Genomic DNA, 25,595 nt, shown 5'->3' with positions numbered 1-25,595 from the left:
GGTTGGACCAGGTGATCTCCAGAGGTCCCTTCCAGCCCCGACCATTCTGTCATTCTGTAACTGCCTTTTCCCAAATAATATAAAAAAAAAAAAGGAAGCAAATTACCTTTCTCCTAGTAGCTTGTTTCCCTGCCTGTAATGACATTTTTACATGGCCCCCAACAGCCCTAGTGGGTAGGCCGGGCACAGCAGATTGCCTTTGTTTGCTGTGCGCAGACACACAACCAGCTTCGCTGACAGAAACGCTGCGAGGCGCGGAGGCGGCTCTTACCCTGACAGAAAGAAGCCTTTAGGGAAGGCATGTGCCTGCTCTCGACAGCCTGATGCTAAACTTTAGGCGGGAGCCTGCTTCCTGCTGGGCTCCCCCTCACGGCGTAGGAGCGCGGGAACGGAGACCTACCTCCCCCGGCAGCTCCGCCTCCGCAGCTCTAGCAGGGGGACGGGGACAGCCCAGCCCAGGCCAGGCCTCCTGCTGCGTGGGCCGGACCGAGGCGGCCCCGCGAGGCGGTTCCTTCAGCGCGGAGGGCAGCGGCGGGGCGGCCCGGCCTCCCTGAGGGGAGGCTCCTCTGCGGCGCCTGCGCGCTCTCTCCGCGCCTCTCCGGCGGGAGCGGAGAGGTTCGCAGGTGGGTCGCTCGGCCGCCCCGCGGCGCCCGGGCTGAGCGTCAGCGGCAGCAGCAGCAGGAGCCCCTCGGCCATGAACGCGGAGAACTTCGGCTCCAGCGAACGGCTGGTGACGGCGGCCTATGTGCGGCAGGGGGCGCAGGGCCGCCGGGCCCACGAGCTGCGGCTGCGGGCCCTGCTGGAGCAGGTAACCGGGGCCGGCAGCGGGGCCGTGGAGCGGGGGAAGGCGGCACTGGGCCCGGCCCGGCCCGCCGCCCCGCCAGGGAGCCGGGTCCGGCCGGAGCATCCCCGCAGAGCCCCGTGAGCACGCATGCAGGCCGGCCGGGCCACTCTTCCCCGCAGCTCGCAGGGTAGTTTTGTGGCCCTCTGTAAGCCGGTGCCGGTGGGCAGGGGCGCGGCCCGGGCTCGGGAGGGCTCGGCCGGCCTGGCCGTAATGGCAGAGACCTTACGGAGCACCGAAATGAAGGGCTGCGTTTGGGAGTAAAAAGTGATCGCCTTATGTTGTGTGTTTGCTGAGAAAGGCCCGGCAAACAGTTAAAGAGAAATTTCAAAGCAATAAGGTATTAGTGTATTGTTACGTGAGGTAAAAAGTGATATTTGTAAGGTGCTAGAACAGTATATTTCTTTGTCTCCAACGTGCAGAAATCATTAGCAACGAATTCTCAAATGTTTCAGTTCTTGAGCATCCTTAGTCACATTATCCACTATTTCAAACTTTCATACCACACCTCGGAAGTGTTATTGGGACATGTAAAAAAAAAAAATAATAAAATAAAAGCCGTTGGACTGTGGAGGTACTGTAGTAATGCTTCGTGAGTTTATGTGTACCTTTCTTCTGAGGGTCTTTTCTGCAGTTCTCAAAGATGAGCGCAGTTCTTAACGCACTGCTCAAAAAAGAGCATGTCTGGTTGCAAGTTTGACACACTACATTCTGTAAGTGGTTTCCTTGCCTATTAGGTAATAACTAGCAAAGTTATAAAAAGATAGGAGTATGTGTTACAGGTGAAACTATATTTCCCTTCTGGTCATAATTAATATTTTTCGTTCTATAACACCCAGTTATCTCCTTTTCATGCAGTTCTCTCTGAATTCCTGTAGTAGTAGATTCTTGTTTAGAGAATACATCAAATAATCTACAGTCTTCTAGGGAGTAATTAACATGTACGGGCTACAGTGGTTTTGTGTGTACTTTAAAGAACACTTGAAAGTGAAAAATATCCTGACTATTTTAATATCACGATATGCTAATGTAATTGCACTTAATATATGGAAAAATCATTATTTAACTTTTCTATGAATACAGTTTCATAACATTAGATAATATAAAAAAGCATAATGAAAATACAAACTGCTGTTCAGCATGGGAAAGAAGGGTAACATTAATCAAACAAGTTGCATAAAGTTGTGTTCATTTTTAATTTCCAAATTTGGTACTTACCTTTATATTATTGTTAAGGGAAAATGTCCCGAAGATGGATGGGATGAAAGCACCATTGAGCTGTTTCTGCATGAACTTGCTATAATGGATAGCAATAACTTTCTGGGCAACTGTGGTGTTGGTGAGAGGGAAGGAAGAGTGGCATCAGGACTCGTTGCCCGAAGGCACTACAGGTACAAGTTATTGGCAATTTGAATTATTCAGATTTATTAGTGCTTTCAAATGGCATATTTTATTGTGCCTTGTTATCTGAGACCTTGATAGCATTTGAAATAAGCAATATAATGCAATATTATGTGCAACTTTCAATTAATTATCAAGCTATTGTTGATTTCAACCTATTGCTTGAAATGGGGAAAAAAAATTAAGCTGTAAAACTATGCTCCAAGAAGTTCTGAATTCCAGACACTCATCAGACTGCATTTTACTCTATTCCCAAGACGAAAACAGAATTAAAGCCATAAATAGATGTGTGTTGTTACTAGTTTACCTGAGCAGCTGCTGCATTTCAGCCACGGGTAAAGCAAGTTCTGTAAGCTTGTATTTTATACACAATTTCAGGATCCTCCACTCCTGAAAGATGCTAAATAACATCCAACACTTATAAATGCAGTTTACAAGCATAATTTATAAACAGAATAGAGAGAGAGAGAGAGAGAGATGGTATTGCATGATACATACTATTGAATAGTAGAATGAAGTAGATGAAGTGATGATGTAGAAAAAGATGGGCAAAATGATGCATTAACCTAACTGTCTTTCAGGACATTTTGTCACCGTATGTATTATTTCTTTGCCTTGTGGAGATGAAGCATTTGTCAGGGGAGTATCTGTATAATACCACGACGCCTATGGTATGCTAGACTGTAGGCAACTGATTTTTGTTTTCCTTGGAGTTTTGTGTCTGAACATGTCAGCATTTATAATGCTAATTCAACAGACATCAAGAAATGCTGAGGTGCGCTTAAAAGGAAGCCTGCCAGATGTTAAAGGTGTTGCTACTATGGGTCTTCTCAAAGTTTTTACTTGTGTACTGGAACACTGTTAATCTGCTGTTAAAAAAAAAAAGTCAGTTTCATATGAATATGTGTAGTTTGTTATAATGGAAATCATTGTAGTAGATATTGATATTGCATTGGATACAGCTTTTTCCACAATTGTTTATTAAATTAAATTCTCTTTAGTGAGCAAGAATTATTGCTTTGGGATGTGGAAAAAACTTGATGTATGTTTTCAACTTTTTTTGTTTAGATTGATCCATGGAATTGGGAGGTCAGGTGATATTTCTGCAGTCCAGCCTAAAGCTGCAGGGTCTAGCCTCTTGAACAAGCTTACTAATTCAGTAGTTCTGGATATTATAAAGCTGGCTGGTAGGTGTAAATATGAAAGTATCTTTCATTTGTGGGGGCATGTCATGAGTTCTTCGTGTTCGTTTCTGACTTGCTTTTTATGTGCAGGTGTCCGGACAGTGACCAATTGCTTTGTGGTTCCTATGGCAACTGGCATGAGTCTAACTCTGTGTTTTTTAACATTGCGGCACAAGAGACCAAAGGCAAAATACATTATCTGGCCACGTATAGACCAGAAATCTTGCTTTAAGTCAATGATAACTGCAGGTAAGAAGGATTACACTGATTACACAGTGTGTTCATTTAACAGATATAAAACAGAATGATCAATTCATGTGTTTGCATGCAGTAAGATCCATAAAAGGCCTAATGCATAGTAGTTCTAAGTGCTTTATTTCTATATTCCTGATCTCTAATATGTTATCACACATACGAGTTTTCTTCCTAATGCCTTGTAACGTGTAGGTGTTTACTGAGGTACAGGGTTGTATAAAGTAGTTGATAGAGAACGCAACACTAAGGAAGTTACAGTTCACACTCGGAGTGAGATGCCTAATTTGCTGTCCTGCTAATTATGTGAAACCAAGGCTCATGGTTCAAATCTCTTTTAGATTTATGCAAAAAGCATATGTGTCCTAGGAATTGTGATCAGAAGGTGACAAGCTGTCTGATTTGCACATTCGTTTATTTTAGAACATGGGAAGTGTTAGCTGCCCTATTTGTTTTTAATCTTGCGGTGTCACTTGGCTTACTCAGGAAATAAGTTTGGTGCCTTTCTTAGTTCAAACCTTAATATCTCTCAAATGGAGTTCCTTGTTTACCAGTCTATAAATAAGCTAAGGGTAGAAGTCTGTCCCTGCACTGAAGCTGTCCCCTCCTGCATGAGATCAAGGAAAGGGCAAATAAGGGAGACCATAATTTTCCAGCTCAGTGCACATGCCTGCAGGTGGTGGCACAGATTTTGGTCCTAGTTCCTAGGACACATTTATTTTTTGCATAAAAGAATCATTGGATAAAAATGACTAAACAATTGGAATTCTGTCCAGGTAAGATGCAGAGATGTTTAAAAGGGATCAGATCGGAACAAATAGAACATGTACATAAGAAAAGTGGGAGTGTTTTCGGAATATTATGCTCAATTTAGAACATCAAGCTCAGGAAGTTATGTTTATAATGGAGAAGGTGGTGAGGAAATATAATTGATCTGTTAACTTTTTGAATAGTTAAGACAGCTATCACAAAATTAATTAAAAGAATTATCACCTAAAAATAAGAGAGAAACAGGTATCAGATATCTAACAATTATCTATGGAATGCAATTTCTGTCTTCTAGATCACTAATTGAAAACCAGACTAGGGCTAACAATGTCAATACATCATTCTAGTCCAAGTTCTTCTGTAGAGTTTGAGCTTTACATGTCTGCGTTAAGGAATGGTGTTGAGCCATGAAGGAAAAATTCACATAGCTGCTGCCATGTTACACTGCTTTGGAAATCACTCCTCCCCTCCTTCTCCTTTACTTTCATTCAGTAAACTGAACATCTCTTTGTTTTTTAAGAAAGTAATAGTCACTTCAGCTAGCGTGATGTTGCTGCTATGCCAGACCTGTTTGGGGAAGGGAATATATGGTTTCCAGTGGTTTAGTCTGTAAACAAAACCTTTCTTATTTATTTATTTATAAGCTAGAAATTTGAGCAAGTACCATGACAGACTTTCCTCTTTAAGAAAGAAAACTCTTTAAGCACTAGGTTAGGTTGACCATGCCTTTATCTAGATGAATCTTGAAAATCTTTGAGGATCGAGATTCCACAGTCTTTCTGCATAGCAGTTCCAGTGCTGTGCTGTCCTCTGCATGAAAAAAAAAGTTTTTATTGCTGTTTATTCTGAACCTCTCAAGCCAAAATTTGTTGCTGTTGCCTCTTATGAGATCCTACCAAGAAGAGTTCAGCTCTCTTGTCTTTGTAATTCCCTTTCTGGTGCTCGGGGGCTGCTATTAGGTATTCTCCTTAGCCTCTTCATACTTGACAAGTCTAGCTTACATTCTTTCTTTCTAAGCTGTGCACGCTATACTGCACCCAACTTGGTAGCCTTCTGATGGACCTTCTCTGGTTTTTCAACATCCCTCCTGAGCAGCCTCTTGCAAAACTGGAAACGTTCCAGCATTTAGAAGAATGCTGGAACATGTGTTCCATTTAGAAGAATGCTGGAACATGTGTTCCATTTAGAAGAATGCTGGAATATGTGTTTCTCATATGTGTCCTTGAGAAACAACTTTACATGGTTTAGCTGTTGTACTTCTTAAATACAAACTTAAACTGGAAACTTATAAAATAAAAGTCTTGGGAAACAGCTTGGATTTTGATATGACAAAGTTCACTTTCAGAATGAGGTAAAACGTGGGCATTTTTGTCTTTTAAGAAGTAATTAGGAAGTTTATAGATTGACTAAGGCAGAGGCTTATGATGAAAGCCAATTCAGAATAATCATTATTGCATTGCTACATCTAACAGCATCCTTTTTTTAGAGCGGCTCTTTTAGTATGCTCATGTTTTACGAGAATGCCACTCAAACACTTTCTTTTTAATTGTGAGGGAAGAAGTTAATCTGTTTTTAAAGCAATCTTCAAACTTGTTGCTCTTGCGTGCAAAGAATGTAAGGTAAGCTTTTGTCTGGAGTCCACTATTTAACAAGAATATTATTGTAGTTTTTAGCAATATGGACATTGTACAACAAATTTATCTATCTGTGTTCTTAACCCAAGTCTGAAAGAATTTGTTAAAACAACAGAAGCAAGAAGATTTTTTTCAGATTTATACTGGGACTAAAAACCCACAATTAGTCAGAGACTTGATGATACACATTCGGGTCTTGGTTTTTTTGGTCAGGTTTTGAGCCTGTGGTGATAGAAAATGTATTAGAAGGTGATGAGCTACGGACAGACATCGAAGCAGTGGAGGCTAAAATCAAGACTCTTGGTGCTGAAAATATTCTTTGTGTGCATTCTACAACGTCTTGCTTTGCTCCAAGGGTACCTGATAGGTAAGTAGTCTTTTTAAGTAGTGTGTTATTTTTTACTGTAAAAAAAAAAAGGCAAACAAAAAAACCCCTGTGTGTTTTCAATGTCCGTCTTCCTAAAATTGCTTAATTACTGCCAACAATTAGTAAAGATACTGTAATCTCCTTGCTTAAGGAAAAATGGCAGGTTGAAACAATGTTCCGTTTTGAGAAAAGTATATTAAAAAAGTGAGAATAATGCAGAAGGTTTGCCTTCTGTCATATAACTGAGGTTAGTGATGATCTGTTGTGGTGGAATGAATGTCATTTTGGCAGTGGTTTTCTTACCATTTCATGGAAGTGGTAAAAGTAGACTTTCATAAAAGCATAGTCCAGGAAATGTAGTTCCATAGCTAATGCCATGTTTTAATATTACTCTTGCCTTTTCTACTCTTCTCCTCTAGCCAATGATGAATTTTTCTAAGCTGTTAATACAGTTCTTAAAAAAAAAAAAAAAACGAAAAAAAACCCCAAACTACAGCTAAATTTTAAAGTCCTTGTTTGAGTTACTTTTTCCTGTATTGTACTGATGTTTATAGGGCTAATTAAGATAGACTGGTGTAAGGAAATTCTTGGAAACATCTAGGGCAGATGTGCTGTACAAGTATAACACGTAATTTGCCCTGCTGTAACTTATCTTGTTTTGAGCGTTTGCTGGCAGATTGCATAATGCTGCTACTTATAATTTCCAGCTGTTAAATCACTGTTAAAATAAGCTTAAAATACATTGCATTCTTTCTTAATATTATGTGTCCATATACCTAACTTCCGTAGTTGCTACGAAGATGTCACTCAAGCACTAGCTGAAGCTGAGATGAGCATTATGGTTATGGGTGGGAAATAGAGTATCTGAAACGTTATTTCAACGTGTAGCTTGGCTATGAAATACTTGAAAAACTTCTCAATCTGAAAATGACATGTTGGAGTAGAGGTGCCTAAAGTACTTGGTATATTGAGTCATTTGTCCAAAATGAGGGCCATTGTTACTTGCAAAACATGCTTTCTCTACTTGCTTATGAAAATAAGTATCAAGAAGCAAGTTCCTTAGGCTTTACAATTGAACTGGTATATTTTTATGGGCTTGTATGTAGTATGCTGAAGTGTGAGATATTAGTAAGATGTCTTTTTTTAATGGTTTTAAATGTAGTGTCTCAGTTTTCCACTTCAACTGTTTTTAATTTATCACAAAATTGAAAAGACTTATGTTCAGAGTTCCTCTGCAGTGCATGCTTTTTTGTTAATTACTTTGTTATCTGGAAAATTTAATTAAATATTTGCAAGCGTAGGAAAGAAAGATCATTGACTCTGCAACACAGCAAGCAAAGATATGTTCCACTCTGTTTTCCTACCTTTAAAAAACACCCAGTATTTATCATAGGTTAACCCAGTTGCTAGAAGGAAGTTAAAACCATATAATTCTGCCAGAATACTATGAACATTGCTTGAAGTTGACTTGCAGATTTATTGGCTAACTTAAATCACAGCTATCAAAATTGAATGGTCTGTTTTATAGCTTGGGTAAATGAATCTTTTCCTTATCTGCCTCCACTTTTTGACATGCGATTGTTTTGTTCTCTGCAACTAAGAGATGAATTATTAGGTAGTGGCACTGTGTTATGATATACCACAGATACAGGAGGATTTGAAGACACTTTCTATTTAAAGGATACTGTCAACTATCGAAGGCCATAACATTCATCTTCCTACAGAAAGGAAAATCCCATACAGCATTTCTGGAGGGTACCATTTTAAATGTCTATTTTTAAATATCTTGCACATGTAAGGCATTGTTTAGTTGTGGTGGTGGTGTTTTAAAATTTTAAGTGGTTTAGGATTGTTAAAAAGTGAGGATAAGAGTTTTATGCCTGTGTACTTATAGCTTTCCTTTGAAGTATTGTTTAACTTTACGGGAATATACACTTTAAGGGTGTATAAACCCCCTTTCTCAGAGAGACTTGAGTTCTTAGTCTTTTACCTGCTGTTGCTGGGAGTTGTCTCTCACACTACTGTATTTAAAAGAGAACTAAAAGAAAAAAGGGTATTTTTCACTTAGGTTATGTACTTAGCAGAACTCTGTATCTTGTTACTTTAATTAATATTAGAAGAAAGAGCAAAGCTTTCATTTCATGAACTTTCACAAGTAGGAGAGAAAGAAAAAATACATTGGAAAATATTTCTCTGAGTCCTATTTGTGACTTTTAAGAACTCAAGTAGTAGCCAAACTTATATTAATGCTTTATTTTCCTGATATGACTAGCAGCACTTTTAATAGTTCATTTTAAACCTTGGAAGCAGACAAGTGCTGTGTGTGTTTGCTTCCCTTGCATAATCACATATGCTTTTCAAACTGTAGCACTCTCGTCTTGTATTGTAATATGGATCTAATTGTTCAATAGAATATTTTTAGGAAAAGTAAAGAGACTTTTCTGTTTTCAGTACTTGTGAAAGCTAGCTTATCGCTCCTTTAAGTCTCAGGAGGTAAGAAAGACAAACATACGTAGCAGTACACCCTGTATGTTTCTAGTTTGGTGAAATTCTCTACCTGCACTTGAAAAGAAGCGTGTAAGAGGGGAATTGTTTTCCTTTGAGTCTCTGTGGAAGGTGAGGAATGAGTCTGATTAAGATCAGCAGATCAGAAGGCAAAAACTTTGCGCTGTGTAGTGTTATGTTTCCTGAAGTATTCTGTTAATGTAGCATAGTTCATGATTCAGGACCTTGATAAATGTGAAAAACTATTGGACACGCACCTCCTGACGAGTATCTTGACTGCAGAAGATCAACATGTACATTATACTCTTGGTGTTTCCTATTCATGAAATACTTGTGATTTCTTTAGGAATAATATGGTGATTATGATGTTTTCCTAAGGATTCAGGTTCCAAAAATTTAATCTGAGGTTTGCAGCTGAATTTTGTGTTACAAAACAACGCCAGGCAATATAATAGAAATAGAATGCAAAGGAACGTCACCTCTTGGAAAATGCTTTCATACTCTGTCACATTTTATATGAATGTCAGTAAATTACAGCGAGAGGGTGTACAGAAGGAGATAGAGTAAAAATACATTGGAGGTCTAGAGTTTGTTTTTTTAAAAATAATATTACCTCTATCATCACTTTGAATTATTATGTATTACCTTATTTTTCAAATAGATTTTATATCTAAAATGTATTCACAAGTTTGGGGGGAAAAAAAGATTATTTTTTTTAAAAATACAGCATGATTGGAGTGCTTCAAAAAAGTGTACTAAGAACATGTATGTTTAAAATGCTGAAGACCCTTGCCCAAAATGACCTATGCACCCACATAAATCCAAGTTTGACTGAGAAATCAATCCAGGCAGAGGTGACGGTGATTTCAGGGATTTCTAAAGGCAAGTGAAGAGTTGTCTTTATTTCTGAGTAAACAGTTGAATGAAGTTTTGATTTGTTGATCTCTACATTCAAACATTTTAGGGCTCTCCATTCCTTTGAAGAATATCTCTTCTGTTAATCAGTTTATCTGAAATATGCAAGTGAGGTTTCAACCAGTTGAAATATTAGTTCTTTGAAATATACAGAAGTATGTAAAAACTTCCTGTTATATGATGCTTTTGATTCCCAAGACACATCTTGAAACTTCCATTAGGCCATTTTTCAGGTTGAATATTAGAAGAAAAGGAAAAAAAGTGTGGATAACTAAAGCTCTGATAGTTATCGTTAAAGTAGTATTAAAAAAATCTTATATCTGAAGCAGTATGTTTTGGGATCTATTAACTGGTTTCTAGACAGAACTTTTCAGTGAAGCATGAAAAATTTCATCCCAGGTCAACAATTTGTAGTCTATGTAAAAGCTAACAGAATTTCTTCTTAACCTTTTTTGATTAAGGTGTTGAGGTACTAATCAAAGAAGTTTCTTTCCTTGTTCTGACCTCCTAGTAGGCCTTTCAGTCTTTTAATGGTCTGATTTGTAACATGAGTTACAGTTATTAATGCTTCTCTAAATTAAAATTTTATGCTCATAGGCTGGAGGAACTGGCTGTAATTTGTGCTAATTATGACATTCCACATATTGTCAACAATGCCTATGGAGTTCAGTCTTCAAAATGTATGCATCTTATCCAGCAGGTAGGAGCCATGTATTTCAAATACTAATTATTTTTTTTTAAAAGTACAAGTAAATTTCTGATTGTAGACAACACTAGCAAATTTTATCGTGTGTTTCACAGCTTTGAGACTAATCCCGTGCATGTCTGATACTTGAACAATTTTCTAAGAAAATGGACCAGAAGGAAATAGAATTTAAAAATAATATTTGTTATTTCTATTATGTGCTTTTTATGTATTAACCCCGAATTTATTTAGATTTTGCTCATGTTGAAGTGTCTTTCATAGTGGAAAAAGGTCCTTAATAAGCTTTCTTAAAATGTTTCATAAACTTATTAACTAAAAATAAAATAATGGATCATACCTGAATAGGGATTAAGCCTTCAACAGAATGTGAGTTGCAGATTCTCAATTGAAGGTACAAGTGTTGCTACAGCAACACTTTATAGGTGTTGTCACTGTTAAAATATTGTTGGTAGAGAGAATGACGGAGGAAACTGAGTTAAGTTCAATGTTGTGTTTGAAAAAACCATTTCCGTTCCTATTTAGTTTGAAAAGGAGGTTGCTTAATACCTGAGATACCCCTGAAGCTTAGAATTCTTGTGGTTTTGCTCATTGCAATGTATACACACTGCTTCTTCACTGTTTCTCTTTTCTTTCTTACCCATATCAAAAGAATAGGGTTTGTTGTTTTTTTTTTTTTAACAGGATCCAGGGGATCCTGAACTATTATGAATTTATAATACGCTGGCCATTTTTTTTCTAATTAAGAAGACATTATGTTATTAACTGGGCACAGACCAACTTGGTATATAATTATGACAGGAACATCATGTTGGCATTTCTAAATCTTGAGACACTGAAGGAATCTGAGAAAACTTGAAGTGATATGTGAAATAGAGAATGTCATATGCTTTATTTGTAATGTACTTCTTACACATTTGTTCTATTTAACTTGCACAAGTTTAGTGAAATTCTGACATGAAGGGGGCTGCGGAATTGCTGAGTTTTACTGCATGAAATGTATCTAATGGTAACCTTTTCAGACTACAAAGCTACAAATAGAACTGTTACTGTGTTGCTTTCTGTGTTTTTTCTTGTCTTCTTGATAGGTTGTTTGGGGTTTTTTTTTGTTTATTTGTTCTTTGGCTATGCAAAGTTATTAATTTGAGCTCTGATTTGTTTTACATTTATTTACAAAAATGTATTTCCTGTGATAGAAAATGTAGTGTCTGTGAGAAGTAGTTATTAATGAATACTTAGGAATATGTACATGCTGAGCACAGTGTGAACAGAACTTGCAAGAGTATCACAGGAAAGTGCTTTTGAGACCATTTCATTTGTCATGCTTTTCCTCTGATGCTCTCCTGTCAATTCAATCAAATGATAGCTGCTGGCATTCATCTTCCCATCAAAAAGCTGACAAACTTGGAGTGCTTCTTCCCATGCACTAAGCTATTAAAACATAGAAATAATAACTGTGGTTTAGTTGGATCTGCTTTTTTCATTATTTTTGCCATAGCTATTAACTCTGTTTCTATTTCTTGGTTTTATTATGTAGAACTTTATGTATGTATTTGAATATACTTTAATATGTATGTTCTTTAGGTTCTGTTATGCTGCATACTTTTTAATTGTACAGTTCACAGTAGCATATTACTCAAATTGAAAATATACTGCAGAATTTACATTTTTTCCTTTAAGAATATCTGAGTGACTAGGTATAGGTTTTGTTTTCTGGGAAGCGGGGAAATCTGCTATAGGAAGTTACCTGGATCTTGATTTTGCAAGCAGCCTTATAAGAAAGAGTGCTGTCACAGACCACTGGTTTTAATGCAAATTTATAGGTGTATTAAGAAAAATCTTCTTTGCTAATGAAGCATTAACCTGTAGCCCTTTGCTGTAAGAATTTGTGAAATGTTTTGGGTTGAACAGTTTTAACTGTATAATTCCCATTAAATTCCAAGGATTTTCTTTTTTTGTTGTTGTTGAAAATAAGCTACACTTAGACTTGCAGGAACTAAAATAAATATTGTAAATCATAGCAAAATAGGAATTTGTAAGGTACTATGTAAGCAGACAATGGTAATAATAGTGAGCAATGCTAGGAAAAGGTAATATTACGATTTTTAATTTGTCATCACAAATACAATATCTGAGAGAGTTTCAGGAATTATACTTATTTCAGTTACATTGCTGTGTAATTATGGTGCTATCACGTGTTTCCCTTTTCCTAATGTACGCTGTGGATTTTTTTTTTTTGTTCCTTTTTGATAAAGGGTGCTCGAGTAGGCAGAATAGATGCCTTTGTTCAGAGCTTGGACAAAAATTTTATGGTTCCAGTAGGTGGTGCTATCATTGCTGGCTTCAATGAGTCCTTCATTCAGGAGATCAGCAAAATGTATCCAGGTAAGTAGTTCATGGACTGATTTCATCCATACAAAATAACTGTAGAAAACTTGATTATCAGCTTTCTTTCACATAAAATTTATTTTTGCCAATTTTATCTGTATTTTTTTTTCAGGACGAGCATCTGCGTCTCCTTCCTTAGATGTCCTCATTACACTTCTGTCTCTAGGTGCCAACGGCTACAAACAGTTACTGAAAGAGAGAAAGGTAAGCTTTTTGTTAAGCAGCACTTTCTTGAAGTCAGCTGTTAACAAAGTCTTGTTGCAAAACTGCTTTGTGTAGTAAATCCAGTTCTGTCTAGAAAGACATTGAACGACTTCTGAGCTCACAGCTCTGAATCTGGAAAGGCAGTATGATATAATTACTTGGCTAAACAGTGCTCATGAGTAAGCATGATTTCTATGTTGTTTTCCAAACCAGAAAGCTAAACGGAGGTCCTGTACTATCTTTTAGAGTATTCATATTTGTTATTCTAAAGTGTGACTGATACAGTGGAATTTTGCCCGCAAAAGCTTAATCTGAGAAGTACTGTGCTGCGTTATCATGGTCACACTGCTTCCAGGACTAAAGCATCAGATTGGATAATCAGAGGTAACCCAGGGGTCTCTGCTCTTCATCATTTGGCCCTGTTGTGCCTTTGTGTTATGATAATGTTTTATTAAATGTTCGTGTACCACGTTCTCTGAAGAATCACAACTTCTGGTTAGGTTATAAATACTGTGCATGGCCACAAAAATAGAAAAATACTGTAATTCCAGGTATTCATTTAGATACAGAGCTAGGTTTCTTCTCTGCCTCTCACAGCCTACATGTTTTATGTAGGGTATAACTGCATTGCAGAAACATTCAAGTGGTCTAAGGTTAGAAGCTGTACATCGTGAGTTGTCCTTATTTCTGGACATAATACAGGCCTGATTTTGCTATCTTAATGTATTAACACAGAGGATTCTTTTTGTAGAGGGTTTTTTAGGTAAGGAAATGCTGTGAATTAAGTACTGTTAAGTTAATAGTTTTAAATCATGCATGATCTGTTCCATTATTTTATTTAGAAACTATGCTCCGATTGTTTCCTGCTGACAGCTTGCTGATGCCTCTGATTACCTGAAAGGGCAATAGTGGTGGGTGCTGTGATTTGTTTCTGGTTGCTTGTAGAGGCATCCAGAAATTCTGCACTGGAATTGAGTTCCCATAGGAATAGCTAGACTATAGGAAACCAAACCAGCTTAGTGGCCTTAGAAAAACTAAGAAAGGAACTGTGCAACTAAAGTGAAAGCAAGGCTTATGAAACACTGAAAGCAGTTACCACTTTTGCCACTATTGCAATACAGTTTCTAACATTTTGTTCTGGACTGTTGTATATATTGCCATGTATGGTTTGTGTCTTCATTAAAAGCAGATTATATTTTTTCTTGCTTTGCTCTCATCTCCAAAAGAATCTCAAAGTGAATGTATCATGTATTCTGCAAAGCTGATTTTGGTGTTAAATTTACACTGGTAGCAGATACATAATGGGCAGTATAAATATTCTTCAAGTCATAAATAATAATTCTTTCATAAATAAAATGTCTTAATGAATAGCTGTATATTTTGAATCATGTCACTTTCTTGGAAGCAGAATTCTACAGTGAATAAAACATTATATTTTTACAACTTCAGGTCTCTCTATTCCAAATGTGAGTATACTCTATAAATGCAGCCTTATATATGGCATAAATATGTTTCTTTTATTGGATTTGCTGTAGAAATAGAAACCTTTTTTTGCTTAAATCTGTTTGTTCCTGAATTGTAAAAACGTAATAGTGATAGTTTATTGCCTGTGCTCTGTGAAAGCAGAGGCAGAGCTATTAGGCTCCCAGCAGGAGCTATTTATAGCTTGACATTGAGTACTCCTTTCTATATCGGTGCAGCAACACCTACTCGCACAAAAAGTGAGCTATAAAAAACTTAAAGATTTTTTTTTTTCTTTCTCTTTTTACCTTACCCTTATTCACATGGGTGTTACTTCAGGTTATTTGAGCTCAAGCCAGAAAGACTAGAATATTACTGAGAGGAGATTAATCTCACACAACCAAGGGAAGAAATAGTCTGCCCGGTTTTCCTTTTCCACGGATGAACTGTCAAATATAGAAAGGGAAAAGATTGTATGAGGGAGAGGCATGTACATGGAGTGGGATTTTTCTGGCAAGTCGGCAGTTCTGGAGTGTGCAGTTGTTCAAGGGTATGAGATTAGATGTTACGATATGAAGGAGTAAAATGGGCCTGAGGAGTAACACACACATGCTGTCCGTGTGTCTCACTAAAGGTGGCCGTATGTGAAAGCTTAATAAGGAATGTTTTCAACAGTCATATTTAGCCTTGATGTTTCCAGAGAAAGGATGGAAGAAGACCACCAACAGTAATGTTTTCTCACTTGTTCTAAGTCTTCAGTATTCTTTCTTTTTATGTTTATGCGGCGTTTTGAACAGAGGTTTTCTGGTATCAGTAGGGGCTTCTAGGTCTTTTTGTAATGCAGGTAATGACAGCTGATCCATAGTCAAATTTGTTAATATCCCTGCTTTAAAGAACTCATAATATTATGTAAAGGTTATGTTTTTGTAGCAACTCCTTTGATTTCCTCCGTACAGGTTATTCTGCATTGCCAGGTCTTAAAACTCTCTATTTTCATGTATCTATTTGTATGTCTGAACTAGGCCACGTGTAGCAAATACAGTGGTTACACTGTGTAGTAAAATAAACAGTATACTTCAGCTCTCACCTCAGAACTGATGGAGAGCAAGGACCCTATGTTCAGGGTTTACATTCAGGACCCTACATATCAGGTTTAATACCGGTTAACTATTTTCCACTGTGGCCCATTTAATCCATTTAACTAATTATTACACTGGTATTATTGAAGAGGTGACGGCTTCATTTTGTTTTCAGCAGTTAGAGATTTCCTCATTAGACTTTCCTTAACAATCTAATGTTCAAGATAATTCTGATTTTCTTAAATGTATTTCTGTGTTACTTGGGACGTGATGGAGATTTTTATATCTGTATCCATCTGTCTGTATACTTTCTAAGAGTGATTAACTGGAGTAATTTTCATGTCATTATGGAGTATGTATCTAAAATATTTAAAATCACATTGAATGGGAGGAAATTGCATGGTTTTTACAATTCAGTAAAATACCGGGCTTACATTTCATGGTTTATCATTGATGCAATTATTCTGATAGGAATAAATTATTTGTATGGTTCAGTATGAGTTTATATTGCTGCTCTATTTATGATTGAATTTAAGAATAAGAGAAAAGTCATTTAATGCTGGATATTAAAAATGTAAAAAATCAAATATTCTTAGAAATAGACAGACATTTGTTACTCCTCTGGTTTTTTTTTATTTTGTCTAGTTAGTTTGCTGTGCTGTAGTTCGTCAAATGTGTGGGAAAATTGAAGTATTTTCCTCATGTGAGACTTGTGAAACCATATTGAAATTTTAGAGTGGCTGGAGGCAAGATAATTCAACTGAATGTAATCATTATCTTAAATGGTGTTGTGTAGTCAAACCAAGGGCCAAGTATGAATGGAAGCTTCAGAGGCCTACGTGCTAGAAGCATGCATTGGAGACGTATGGCCTGCAAGGAGCCTGATATCAAGGTTTTGGAAGTGCTGAAGAGAAAATGTTTTGACCCATGTTGTTAAGGGAGACCTTATTAAAAAATATGAATGTGGTAATTGACAGCATTAGTGTTACCGTGTCAGGTGGGCAAGATGTACCAGGCAGTTTCTGTTAGATTACTTTTATATGCTATGAAGACTTAAAGGTTCTGTAATGAATTTCATATTTGTAAAACTTTCCATTAGATTGAAAATTCAGAACAAAATTCTTGATCTTGCAATGAAGAGAATCTATATATGAGGATATGCGGTATATATAGGTGTCACACATGTACACATACAGTTTCTGTCATGTGTTTGGCTGCATTTCAAGAAAGGAAGCCTTCTCCCGGGGCTCTCTGGGGCATGTCTGAGCAGGTGTCCATGCTCAGCACCACAGCCTCTCTTTGTCCGTAGGAAAGCGGTGTGCCAAGGGGTCTGATCAGATCACGGCTCAGATGCAGGTGGGCAGTCTAACACACAAAGCAGCAGAGGGGCTACGGGGGGTGCATTATAAACAGCTGCTGCTGCGAAGGAATTTAAGGTGGGAGCAGATCAGTCTCAGGTACAGCATATGAGAGGTGTCAGTCTGTACCTAGTGCAAAGAGGTTGTAAAATTCTTCTCTGTGTCTTCTTCAGCACCATAAACTGCTATATGGCTGCTCTCTGAGGACAACTCGTCTTTTCAGCTGAGAGTGAAACAGGGAGGAAGGCAGAGTGCTACAGACTTGGACCATAAGCAAGCTGGATGCTTAGAACCAGCTAGGATAGTTTCAACCATGCACAAAACGTTTTCTGGCCTTCATCAGTTATCCCTCTGTCACCTAATTAGGACTAATGGCATAGTTAGTACCCCCATCTTCTGCATTTTCTCTGGAGTTACTGCCTTTTTCCTTGCTTGTTTCCCTCTGGTTATTTTCATTTGGAAGAAGGACAGTGCCTATCACAATGGAGCAACAAAAGAAGAGTCACCCATATTAGTGTAGGTTCTATTGAAAAATAGGTTTATAATGTAAATACAATATGATTCAAATATTTCTAATAATTGTTACAAAAATTCTCAGAAATATTTTTGTGTACGTACGTGGAAGAGGCCATTTATTCCAAATAATTGAATCATTTGTCCCATTTGATGCATACACCATTGTTGACTTATTCTTCATATTTTTTAAGGTATTTTATTGATTTAGGTGCTATAAAGACCAGAAGAGCAAGACATTTTCGCATAGTTTAGCATACATTTCACTAGCCTGGTGAGGATTGGGATCCGTTTCTAAGGGGAAAGAGTGAATTAAATAATGAAATTTAACTGACATTTAGTGCTTGGATTGTTCGGTGCAACTTTAGCATAATAGTTAGCTTCATTGGGGAAAACTTGAGTGCCTACCATGGAAAATCAATTATCTAAGAGATCATTTGTATAGAACTGCTTAGGGTGCTTATAAATTTTCCACAAAATAGAAATATTTTACAATAGAGGTTGGTTATAGATTTGACCTCACAAAAATATTGCTTTTTTGCAACAAACTGCTAACCTTCTGAAACTATAAAATATCTAGAGGGCTTCCAATGGAAAGATGCGAAATAGTGTTGTTCATAAAAATAAGAAATTTTGAATTTATGTTCAGGTACCTTTGATCAAACTGATGAAAATATATACTTGGATTTTTTTTTGGCCATCTTTCCATTCTCCCGTGTTTTAACAAATTCCATGTATGTAAAGGTTCATCCAGTAACCTAGGTATTTAATCTTAATTTAATTTCATAAATTTATACAGTGGCTAACTGGTTATACCAACTTGCAGTCCTTTCAGTAATAAATACTGTAAGAGATGCAATAGAGAATTCCCTAGGTACAACACACAAAAATTAATTACCTGGGAATTTATTCCTGTTCCAGTACAGTTTTTTCTCAGTACTAATTTTAACAATAATTTCTCCATAGTAGACACAATTTATGTATATTTCTGTAATGCTTTGTTTCAGTTGTAGAAGTAAATAGCCAGCAGAGGGAGCACAAATTAATTTATGATTTGGATTACAAACAAATACTGATAAAATGGCTAACACATTGGTGATGCTTATTGTGGAAAGCAAATAACAAATGAGTAATGTGTTTGTATTCAGTGAGGGACCAGAAGGATGGCAAAAGTGCCTGAACATTAGAAACATAAATGTTTTTCAAATTCTGCAAGTGAACTATAAATAAACTGATGAATGGAAACCATAAAATCACTTGATTTACAAATGCCTCTGAAAAATCAGAGTGATTTTTCACAAATTTCAAGTTCTGATAATTAACCATAGGTGCCTCCCAAAATTTTTGTTGTTGTTCCAAGTGTTACAGAAGCTTTATGCTCTTGCTGATGGTTGAATCAATAGCCTAATTCATTTAGACAGTAACGTGGTAGTTTTTCCTCTCTGACTGAATTAATTCGATGGTATTAGGATTAACAGGTCAGGAGCTGTGTTCATTTGGTCACTTGTGAAGTGAGACTGGGTTCACTGCAGCAACTTAAGAAAAGCAGCTGGAACATTCTTCTAACTTAGCTACCACAAAGCTCATTTGGTTTCATAAGGCCTTTGGGAGGTTCTGCTCAAAACCATCATTTTGATCACAAGCTATAATTTGTATCTGTCAGAGTGCACAGGTCAGAACAGGATACCGGCCTACAAACAGACGAGGCAACTCTATTTAAAGAATGAAAAATCACTTGTCAGGTCCAGAAATTGATGAGGATGCTGAAACAGGCAGTCACATTGAAGCAGATGAGCAGCACAATCTTTACGGCCAGAAAGAGGAAAAATCTGGTGTTTAGTGTCTTTTAAAAAGACTACGCAGTATCTCTATATTTTTTGCTAGCTTTTATGAGAGACTAAGCATTAAAAAGGATGGAAAAGAAGTCAAATGATACAATAAGAAGGGTGGTGTTTATTTTCACTCTGTCTATGAATATTTTGAGCTGATGTGTGAAGAGGAAGGTATTAAACTAAGGAAAACCATGAGCAATTATCATAGGTTTCTACTGGGGAAATAAAATAGGGGTGAAGTGAGAGAAGCAGGCTTTTATGTGCAGCGTATCTGAGCCAAAACATTTATGAATCTCAGTTTTATGACACTTTACAGTAAAGGTGCAATCTAATTAAGTGGTAGCAGAAATTCAGGTATCTCCATTCTTTTAGTAGGCTTGCACAGGAGAAGTTGGTCCCAGGAAGAGCACTGGCTACACAACAGAGCTGAGTATTCAGGAGAGTATATATTGCGTGAAACAAAATACATTCAGATGTGTATTCATAACCTTCTTAAGAGACTGTATTGCAATTCTCATACAGAAGAAGAAGTCTGTGCACCAGTGGTAATTGTGATTGTGTGATACATGGTAACAAAATGCACCACTTTTAGTATGAAATGTATTAATAGAGAGAAAACGAAGTAAGGAGCGATTTGCCATAACATGGCCATCTGTGATGGTAGCAGTTCATTCTCGGTGACTCGGGGGGCTAGTATGGGGGAGAGCTCTTGCAGGAGTGGGGTGGGGTATGACCTGCTGTGCAGTGGGAATCCCTTCAAGATTTTACCTCCCTAGGTTTTCGGGCCACAGAGAGAATGACTGACATCCCAAGCACATATATTACACAAGATAGAGAGCTTTGTACCAGCTTGAGGGGGAAGAACGGTGTTCAGGAAATGGAGCTGTTTCTTTATAGAATGATTTCAGAGAATTGTCTCATCCACTTACTTGGTACACATGAAAAGAGGATCAGCTGGACACCTGTAGGATATAATGGAGTCTTAACAGTTTTGTGAAATAGGTACTATTTTCTCTGTTTGATAGCTAATAACAAAAATATTGCATCCTCTTTTTCCAGGAGATGTTTTCCTATCTTTCAAGTGAGCTGAAGAAGCTGGCAGACAACCACAACGAGAGACTGTTAGACACACCACATAATCCCATTTCCTTAGGTAACAGTTGTTTTTTTATCTTTTTAAAAATAAAATTCTAATATACTGTGCATTCATAATGCACTTTCATATACAGTTCCTATATATTAAACATTGTTCACTACCCTCCATTAAATTGTTCTTAGGCTAATATGAAACCACTGAGTTCAATAAGGTAACCTACTATAAAAGAGTAGTGAATTGACCCCTTTATTTTTTTACAAAATCGTTCCTGTCCAACGTACTCATTTATTATAATCAAGGCAGGCAGAAGCATGTTATCATGTAGTAATACTTTATAAATAAGTAGATTTAAAAATAAATTAGAGTATAATTATTTTAACCGTCGTCTTATAGTGCTGTAAAAGATATTATGGAATTCCTACTCAAGATATTTGTTTTAACCAAAATTCTGCTGAACACCAAAGTAACATTGCCTGCCTCTGCAGAATGTGCCTTATGTCTAACCAGAGAAGTAATCTATGATAGCTTGTGGGAAAATTAAAAATTATGACATGTAGTATTTGTATTTATTTTTTTCTTTATATCTGAACACAAGCATTTGTCTAAATTTTTATTGTTGAAAAGCAGCTTGTTCTCTGTGGTTCTTCTTTGGAGAAAAAGGAGCTTTGTAGTAGTTTTAACCTGACCTTTTGTTACTTTAGCCATGTCACTGAAGAATCTAGATGAAAATAATGATGGTGCTGTTACCCAGCTTGGATCTATGCTTTTCACAAGACAAGTTTCTGGAGCAAGGTGAGGATGCTGTGATTTTGAAAAATTTGGGGTGTTCTATTAGCATATGTTTTATGAAATCTTATAATAATTGCTTTGTACCAGTTGTCTCATGATTGCAGATTACAGTCTGACAAGAATGAATCAGAGAGTAGTACAACCTTCTTTATCACTGTTACCTACTAATAACGTCTACCTGCCTGAGTTAGCAATGGGGCCCCCTTTGTTAGCTTTGGTAGGCTAAATAGATAAACTATGCCCATTTAATTTCGTGTCATTATTCCCTAGTACCCATCGGTTTCATTTAGTTTCCAGCTGTTGCCTGATCTTATAGTTAAGTTGTAAGCTACTTAGGGAAGATCTTTTTGTTTATTGCACCACAAATATGGTTGTGCTGGATGTCAGGGGAATAAGCTTTTAATACCCTACACGGCTTTTTGTCATATGGAAGAAAATCCTGCTTTCTGTAACTAATTGTGTTTAAAAAAAAATAATATTTTTTTGTAGATCTACAACATGAACCAATTTATTCATAGAGACACTGGTACATGGAAATGCAAGCCAAATAATTTTTAATTATTTTGATTTAAACCTTTTAGAAGAAGAGAATGATTTAAAATTTGTTTTGGCAGGATTCCTTAATCTGAATATTACTGCTGCCATGCTAACTTCTGCCATAGACTTAATGTCATTTTTTTGTAGCAGAGCTGAACGTTTCCACATCAGAAGGCATGCTTCATTAGCTTGGATTATTCCACTTCCTGCACAGATGAATGACAGTAAATCTATATGTACTGTAGTTAGATGCTCTCTTTTAATTTGCTTGTCCTAACCTTGGCTTGTCCTGCAATTTTAGCTATATTTGGCTGAAATGATTCAAGAGATTCAGTTTTTGAAGTTAAAACTCTCCAATTCTTTGCCTGATAGAAAGGTTTCAGGTTTTTTCCTGTTTTTACATAAGCAAATAATTCTTTTGTAGTATATACACTGTTTGACCTAGCTTTTCAACAAATTTTAAATGTTATACTTGTGCTGAATGTCAGTGGTGGGAATAGCAACTCCCTACTTTGCTAGCTTTGCATAACCTGTGGTCTGCACACTTGGGCAGAGGAAGGATCTGCTAATCCTAGTGGCATTCATCTGAATGCAGTTTCTTTTACAAACTGCAGGGAACCTCTCTGTAGAGGTAGTAAATTCTTATCAATTGATTGGTGTTAACTGCTTGTGAAGGCTTTAACTATAGCCACAAGGCAAGGTGTTTCTTTAGCAAGTAAGGATGTGGATTAGGGTCTTGATTTATCAGGGAATGGATGTCTACTGAAAGTGCTGAGAAATAGGGTGTAATAGGTTAGAGGCTCTTAATGTTAGGAAGAGGTAAAAGCAATGGCAGAAAGTATCCACTACAAGGAGGGGATGAATATGGGATTAACATCATAGGCTGGGAGGAAGGGGAGGTGTAGTAGAGAGGAATGGATGGGAGGAAGTTGGGATACTGAGCCCCCTGAATCACTTGGACGCAGATATTTCGGACTGCAGTACACTGTGCCAAGCAGGTGTCTGCACTAAAGGCTGCTGTCAATATGGGGATCCCATATGTCAATGTGGTGATCCCAGCATCACCACATCCCCTAAGGAGGGGTGAACAGACCCAGGTCAGATAGTCAGGGCTTGTTATGGAATAGGAAAGTTTGCTGCAGTTGTCTTTTTCACCCCACACTGGGGAGCTCATAAATACCGGTTAATGAAGACCTTAATAATTTAACGGAAGAGGGGAAGGGACATATGCATATGCACACAGACTCAAGCTAATTCAGGATCTGCTACTACCGGCACTCGTGGTGATGCTTGGGCACTAACCTGGAGAATGCCTTCTTACATTCATTTGTTTAGAGTTAGCAGATATTACACTGTATAGGAACTTGCGTAATTGTGTTCATCATAGGGTAACACATAAAATATCCAAGGCATCTTTAACTGAATCTCAATTTTGTTTGTTTGTTTCAGGGTTGTTCCCTGTGGGTCTGTACAAACAGTGAATAACTACACTTTTAAAGGCTTTATGTCACATACAAATGACTATCCCTGTGCTTACCTCAATGCTGCCTCAGCAATTGGAATTAAAAAGCAAGATGTAGATGTATTCCTAAAAAGACTCGACAAGTGTTTGAAGACTTCTAGAAAAGAATCAAAGAAAGGAAAAGTTGTAAATGAAATAAGTAACTCTAATACAGGCACAGAACAACTTGAAGGCCAGAAGATAGAGTTTTAGTAACGTGGGAAGATACGCTTTTGTTTGACGTATGTCAGGTTTGTATTGGGTTAGCATTCTGAATCTGCAGTGGAGAAAATATATTCCTGATCTGAAAATATACCTGTGTAAAAATACATGAAAATAATTGGGTGAAATTCAGTTTTAAAGACAGTAGGTGATGTTCTCTCATAGACAGAGGGCCAAACGCAATTTTTTTTGCAGCACATAAATACACTTAATATCTGCCAAAGTAAAGCTTGAGCTGGCCTTTCAGCCTGTGGAAGACTATTTGGACCTATGTTCAGCAAAACGCAGAATGCTTATTCACATATTCTTGATTAACAAGATTTTCTGTGGCAGTGGTTGAATTCTTTCCTAGGTATAGGCCATCCAGCAAGAAACGTTGCACTGCTATCAAAATATCTGTTTCTCATCAGCATACTTGCCAATTTTCATTTATTTTTGAAGATTTATATAACTGTTGGGGTAGCCCTTACTAAATACAATATTAAAACCACATAAGGAAATGGTAGAGTTGGAGTAGTAGTGTTTTCAGCTGTTCTCAGTTCTCAAGAACTGTCTAGAACAAAGCAGCCCTCAGTGGCAAAGAAAAACCTAGAATACCTCATATCCTGTCAGTACTCGGCTCTTGGAAACACTTGCATAGTTCAGCAACCCAAAGGAATTTTAATAATGAAAGCAAGGGGTTGTGGAGTGGAGAGGTACAGTTGTCTTTTTTCTTTTTTTTTCCTCTTTCTCTTTTTTCCATTTAATCTTTTCTTTGATAGGGCGATCAGGTCAGAGACCCACTGAAAAGGAGGAATGCCTTGTGGGATTAATGCAGCAGTTGCAAGAGCCAGTGAGACCTGAGGGTATTTTGGCATTTTTATTCCTTTTTTTTTTTTTTTTTTTTTTAATTTATAGACTTCCATTTTTGAAGCATCTCTTGCCATTTGCACCGTTGCGTCTGTGGCTGTGTGCTGTTGCTGATCTGAATTCATTAAGCAACCAGTAGATTCAGAGTCTGTTCCTGAAACAAAGGTTCCGTATCATCAGAGTGACAGTGCTGTGGGTTGCAAAACTTTCAGTTAATTATTATTAAATGCAATTACTACATTGTATGTAGTTTTTATGTCATTTGCTGTTCAAAGTGAGCTTAATGTTCAAAGACGTTTTCTTTGTCTGTCTGTAATGTAGTAATACTTGGGACACCACAATTAATGAGTTCTAAATGTCAGGAAATATCCTGGCTGCTGCGTTTGGTGGGATCTGAGACGTGTATCCTTCAGAGCCCTCTGTAAATTGCTTAATCAAAACAGTGGTGCTTTTTGAAAGGATTGTCTATCCAGCGTGTTGAAATGAATTGATACAAGAGGTGATGTTAATATGAGGAAGTTAATAGTACACTAATCATCATGACGGGGCTGTCACTTAGCGAGGTTCATTGTATCTTAAGCTTAAATTGAACTGCTGCTTCTACATTGTTATTGCTATCGTTACAGGTTAGATTGATTAAAGCTTGTAAAGGTATGGCTCCCCAAACTACAGTCACAGTTGTTATTTGCTGTACAAACACATCCTAGGAGAAATGTAATATAACTTAACCACTGAGTCTTTGTGGCTATAAGGAGATATAAATTTCTTTTTTTTTTTTTTTTTTTTTTTTTATTGAGAGCATGCTGTGCCTCAGTTTTTCCAGTCAGTAAAGCCCTTGTACAAACTTGGGTGTCAAAACTCTGCCTCAGAATTCAGTATATTGGAGTAGCCAGTGAAAACTGCAGTGCCTTAGTGATGCCTTTCTTCTGGTTTTCGGTATTGCTGTGCTGTGCCTGAATGAGTATAAATTATTGATCTAGATGACTAGTCACAGAATGTGAGCATTAGAACTATTGTTACGAGAGTTTAGGGAGGTGCATGGTAGCAGCTAAAATAAGCAGTTGATGAATAATATCCTGAAACTGAATAAAGAAAACAGCAGTTGCATTCTCTGAGAGGAAGAAACCTCTACCTTTTATGTTCTCATAATAAATTGTCTGCTGCAAATAATTCACTCACTTCTACTATTAACTGAA

The 25,595-nt window shown here is 37.2% G+C and overlaps 1 protein-coding gene across 1 annotated transcript; it reads left to right on the top strand.

Annotated features, from left to right (window-relative positions):
• The first annotated feature begins 434 nt into the window (after positions 1–434).
• SEPSECS (Sep (O-phosphoserine) tRNA:Sec (selenocysteine) tRNA synthase) lies at positions 435–24,682 on the top strand. Its single transcript, XM_074587733.1, has 11 exons — positions 435–808; positions 2,078–2,232; positions 3,311–3,429; positions 3,517–3,675; positions 6,294–6,447; positions 10,465–10,567; positions 12,826–12,955; positions 13,071–13,162; positions 20,465–20,558; positions 21,203–21,293; positions 23,277–24,682. The coding sequence occupies exons 1-11, from the start codon at positions 695–697 to the stop codon at positions 23,539–23,541; spliced, it is 1,476 nt and encodes a 491-aa protein (XP_074443834.1). The 5' UTR covers positions 435–694; the 3' UTR covers positions 23,542–24,682.
• The last annotated feature ends 913 nt before the right edge of the window (positions 24,683–25,595 follow it).

The sequence above is a fragment of the Larus michahellis genome, chromosome 5, assembly GCF_964199755.1.
Source record: "Larus michahellis chromosome 5, bLarMic1.1, whole genome shotgun sequence".
In the NCBI taxonomy this organism is placed as follows: Eukaryota; Metazoa; Chordata; class Aves; order Charadriiformes; family Laridae; genus Larus; species Larus michahellis.
The sequence above is the reverse complement of the archived record's forward strand: the minus strand, read 5'-3'. Positions and strand labels throughout refer to the sequence as shown.

Bases quoted from the DNA above. Each gene is read 5' to 3' on its own strand.
- SEPSECS (XM_074587733.1), top strand. From the start codon at position 695: ATGAACGCGGAGAACTTCGGCTCCAGCGAACGGCTGGTGACGGCGGCC. The intron at 6,448-10,464 runs GTAAGTAGTCTT...TTATGCTCATAG, and splicing joins GCTCCAAGGGTACCTGATAG to GCTGGAGGAACTGGCTGTAA. The intron at 20,559-21,202 runs GTAACAGTTGTT...TTGTTACTTTAG, and splicing joins ACATAATCCCATTTCCTTAG to CCATGTCACTGAAGAATCTA.